A 3983-nucleotide genomic window follows, 5' to 3' on the forward strand; every position below is an offset into this window, starting at 1 on the left:
ATTTGGAATATATTCCATTTTCTTCCCTCCGCCAAACATCTCGCGACCCCCACAAATTACATTTTGGTTCCAGTTAATTTGGAATTGATTTTGAAATTGTAATTCTTATCCTTGAAGGCCCAACCTCAGTATATCACCTCAGTATCCCTCTGACCTGCTCCCTCATTTTACTGTGAGCCACAGTCAGGCTATCATCTTTTAAAAATAAAAATGAGTATGGTCGGCTTGTTTCAATTAACCAACTTTAGTTTTTTTCTATCCCTATGATGTTTTTTTATTGGTTTCATGTTTCCTATGGGTGTAAAGATTATTTGTGTTAATATATATTGTATTCCTACTTTTGATATGTGTGTTTGTTTTGATCTGTGTCAAACACCTATCTTTCCACTTTCCACACAGTTTGCTGGTTACTAAACACTGCATGGTAGCTCTGGGCAGCACATGGAGCCTACTCCTGTAGTGTGCTGTCTAAATGAAGCTTCGTTTGCCTGCAGCTGAAAGATAACAACAACTAAAGGTGTCTTCAGTTTTGCGCAATGCTAAGTGTTGAATAATAGCTGTGGCTGTGCAGGATAGACGCGTTAACTCCACCTGTAAGATTCCTTACTCCACTCGGACTGTTCGTTTATGCATCTGCTGTGAAACACGAAACGCAACAGTTGGATCTCATTGGTCAGCCGCCGCCGCCGCGCGTCGCGTATAAAGCGCAGCGCGGAGCCTCCGGTGCAGAGACGGTCTGAGGGCGCAGAGCCGCGCCACGTAGCGCACAGTTCACCGGGGGAGAGGAGCCACCTGTTAGAGACGGAGCAGCAGGAGCAGCAGAGTTTTCTTTGCTTCTGTAAGTATTTTGATCTCTAGGTTTGTGTTGCTCAGATCTGTGTGTGGACTTGTCCCAGAATTCAAGGCGATGTTACATTTTAGAGATGTTGAGTCGCGCGTAAAGAGAGGAGACTTCTCGTATCTGCAGGATTTTAGTTCCCAATTTATACACAGAAGGTTTCTCTTCTACCTTGCCAGTTAAAACTCAAAAGCGCAACTGTTCTAAAGAAGCATAGAGATGTTAGATTATTACCATTAGAAATATTACTTCGCTGTTACAACTGGACAAAAATGGAGAGGGGGATTAAAAAGAAAATAAATTGTAAAACTGTTTTTTTGCCCAAATATTAAACATCATGTGTTTGCTGAAACTGAAAACTAGGTTTAGATGTGAATTGTCCTAGTTTAAAGAAAAAAAATGAACATAAACTGTTCTTTTCAGTGTAGTACATGTGGAATAGTGAAATAAAGACTCCCAATCAATAACAAGAATAAACAGTGAAGGAGCCTCTTTGTATTTGTTCATCGATTCCTACTGAGTCTTTATTTACTCTGCCAATCAATCGGCAGACTCACTTTCATTTGGTGTTGAGTTCTGGTTAATATTTTAAATCATTTGTCAGTTTAACGACTCTTGATCCTAAAATGTTATGAGCCTATTGAATTAACTTCAGTCCCTGCAGAAGCCGCTGCAGTTTATAGCCTGAATGTGAAAGATTTTATTCTCCAGCGTCTGTAGTTATTATCTCCATTATTTAAGCTCAAGTTCAATATCCTGAGTTTGTATTATTTCCTTGTTTGTTCAGTTTTAAACTAATATACTTTAGGCTTTAATCTCAGATTGTGTTCACACATTAGAGCTACGACACCTGGCTGTTATTTTATCCCTCTGCTCCCTCCTCTGATCATTTACATCTCCCCCCTGTGTGTTATTAATTGCAGACGCACTTGACTGGCCTCACACGGCGCCACATCCCACTGTCTGGTGGGACCATGTGGGTTCTGGATAAGATCCGCGGGTCGGTGGAGACCGGCATGCTGCGACAGGGAGAGAACGGGGACAAGAAAGGCATGGCCCCGACTTACAGCAACGTCCTCACTCCAGACAAGATCCCAGACTTCTTCATTCCCCCGAAGCTGATCAGCTGCCCCCCGGAGCCCGAGCTCCCTCACTTAAAACCCAAGGAGGGGCTGCAGCCGTCCAGTTCAGAGCACACTATCGGCAGCGGCAGGAAGATCAGCAGCCCGAGGAGTCCTCGTCTGGTGGCCAAGATCACAGGAGACACCAAGAACTTGCTGAGATCAGCAAACCGCCACATCATACAGATAGAGAGCGCTGATGACGTTGTGGCTGGAGACACCAATGCAGACCCCCAGTCACAGACAGCTATGTCCCTGCCTTACGTTCCCAAGACCCATACATCGTACGGCTTTGCCACCTTGAAGGAAAGCCCCCACACCCGCCGAAAAGAATCTCTGTTTCACTGTGAGCTCACCAGTCCCATCACCTCCCCGAACATACAGAGGAAGACCCCAGGGAAAAGCAGTGAATCAGGGAACCACCTGAATCCAGCTGATTTCAACACCTCTCACATGAATCCATATCGTTACTTCAGCGGTGGGGAAAGTGATACCTGCTCCTCGGCCGAGTCCTCACCCTTCAGCTCTCCTCTGCTCTCCCGCTCCGCGTCTCTGCTCAAGATCTTCACCCACGAGACGCAGGCCAAGGTCGTGAAGGCCAAGCGGACGTTCGCTCGCCACAGCTCCCTCTCCACCGACGAGTGCAGCTCGGCCGAGCCCAGCCCCAACATCCAGCGGCGGCTCCACGTCCCTTCCTTGCATGGCGGCGCCGGAGCATCCGACCACGGCCTCCAACAAGAGCACACCATCAACCTGCACAAAGGAGGCACGGTGAGGATCATGGCCAACTATGACTCCGGCACGTCGCGCCTGCTGATCCGCGTCCTGGCGACGGGGAGTCTTTACGACAAGCACTTTGACATCAAGAGCATCAACTGCTGCGTGTCTGTCTACCTGAACCCGGGCAAGCTGCAGAAGCAGAGGAGCAACATCATCAAGAACAGCCGCAACCCGGTCTTCAATGAGGACTTCTTCTTCGACTCCATCAGCTCGGTCCAGGTGAAGAACCTGTCGGTGAAATTCAAGGTGGTGAACAAAGGCACCAGCCTCAAGAGGGACACGCTGCTGGGGGAGCGAGAGGTGGCGCTGACGAAGCTGCTGTCAGGACTTTAAAGCTGCAGGAGCTGGAGGTCGGAGGAGGCACACACCAAGGATGCTGGCTGAAACTTAAATTTGATTTTTGCACTGGTTTCTTTAAAATCTGCTCTTTTTATTCGGATCGATTTAATCACTGGGCACAAAGGGAGAGGAAACAGGAAGAGGACAGATGTTGTTAGAAGAGAGGCTCTGAGATCTGAAGAAATTGGAGTCTCTTGATAACCGTGGTCCACATGCAGGATTTATCGGGGTAGATTTTGGCCTGGCTCCTTCTTTCAAACATGAAAGCTCATTAAATCATCTAGGCTCACTAGCGACAGATGAAAGTAGTTTTTTCCGGACATGTCTCCCAGCCAACTTCCGTCAAAAGGTGGGACAACACCTGTGCATCAGCCTGTGTCAGTGTCCTCTCGTGCACTGGGTTCCCGATGCGTGGCATGGTTTTATAACTGTAACTCGGCATAAATCCACAGCGGCACAGGACAAATGGAGTCTACATGTGTTCGGCACAAAGATGCCATTGTGAATCAGTGTGAGCTTTGAAGTGGTACTACATCCTGATGTGCAAATGATCCTTTGATCCCAGTAACCATGGTCCACATCCTGCAGGGGAGGGGGGGAGCAAAGCAGTCACGATAATCTAATTCACATGCCCCCAAAATGTAATTAGAGTCCAATTGAAAATGCAAGCTGAAGATTGCATAATGTGGAGTTAATTGGTCGGCAAAAATATAGTTTGAAATTAGAAAAACTGCAGTATAATTTTTTCCTTTAGAGACCTGGATTTTGTGTATTGATCCGATACCAGTGCATTAAGAGAAAAACAACTAATATAACATGTTTTAACAGCTGTATGCTCCTGACCTTTTGTGGAAGTGATGATTGTATCAGTGTTTGGGTTGAAGCTGGAGTCTTGGAGATGCTTG

At 46.7% G+C, this 3983-nt stretch overlaps 1 protein-coding gene across 1 annotated transcript; it reads left to right on the forward strand.

Annotated features, from left to right (window-relative positions):
- The first annotated feature begins 761 nt into the window (after window positions 1–761).
- On the forward strand, window positions 762–3760 carry LOC133960529 (C2 calcium-dependent domain-containing protein 4C). Its single transcript, XM_062395198.1, has 2 exons — window positions 762–838; window positions 1762–3760. The coding sequence occupies exon 2, from the start codon at window positions 1813–1815 to the stop codon at window positions 3070–3072; it is 1260 nt and encodes a 419-aa protein (XP_062251182.1). The 5' UTR covers window positions 762–838; window positions 1762–1812; the 3' UTR covers window positions 3073–3760.
- The last annotated feature ends 223 nt before the right edge of the window (window positions 3761–3983 follow it).

This window comes from Platichthys flesus, chromosome 9 (assembly GCF_949316205.1).
Source record: "Platichthys flesus chromosome 9, fPlaFle2.1, whole genome shotgun sequence".
In the NCBI taxonomy this organism is placed as follows: domain Eukaryota; kingdom Metazoa; phylum Chordata; class Actinopteri; order Pleuronectiformes; family Pleuronectidae; genus Platichthys; species Platichthys flesus.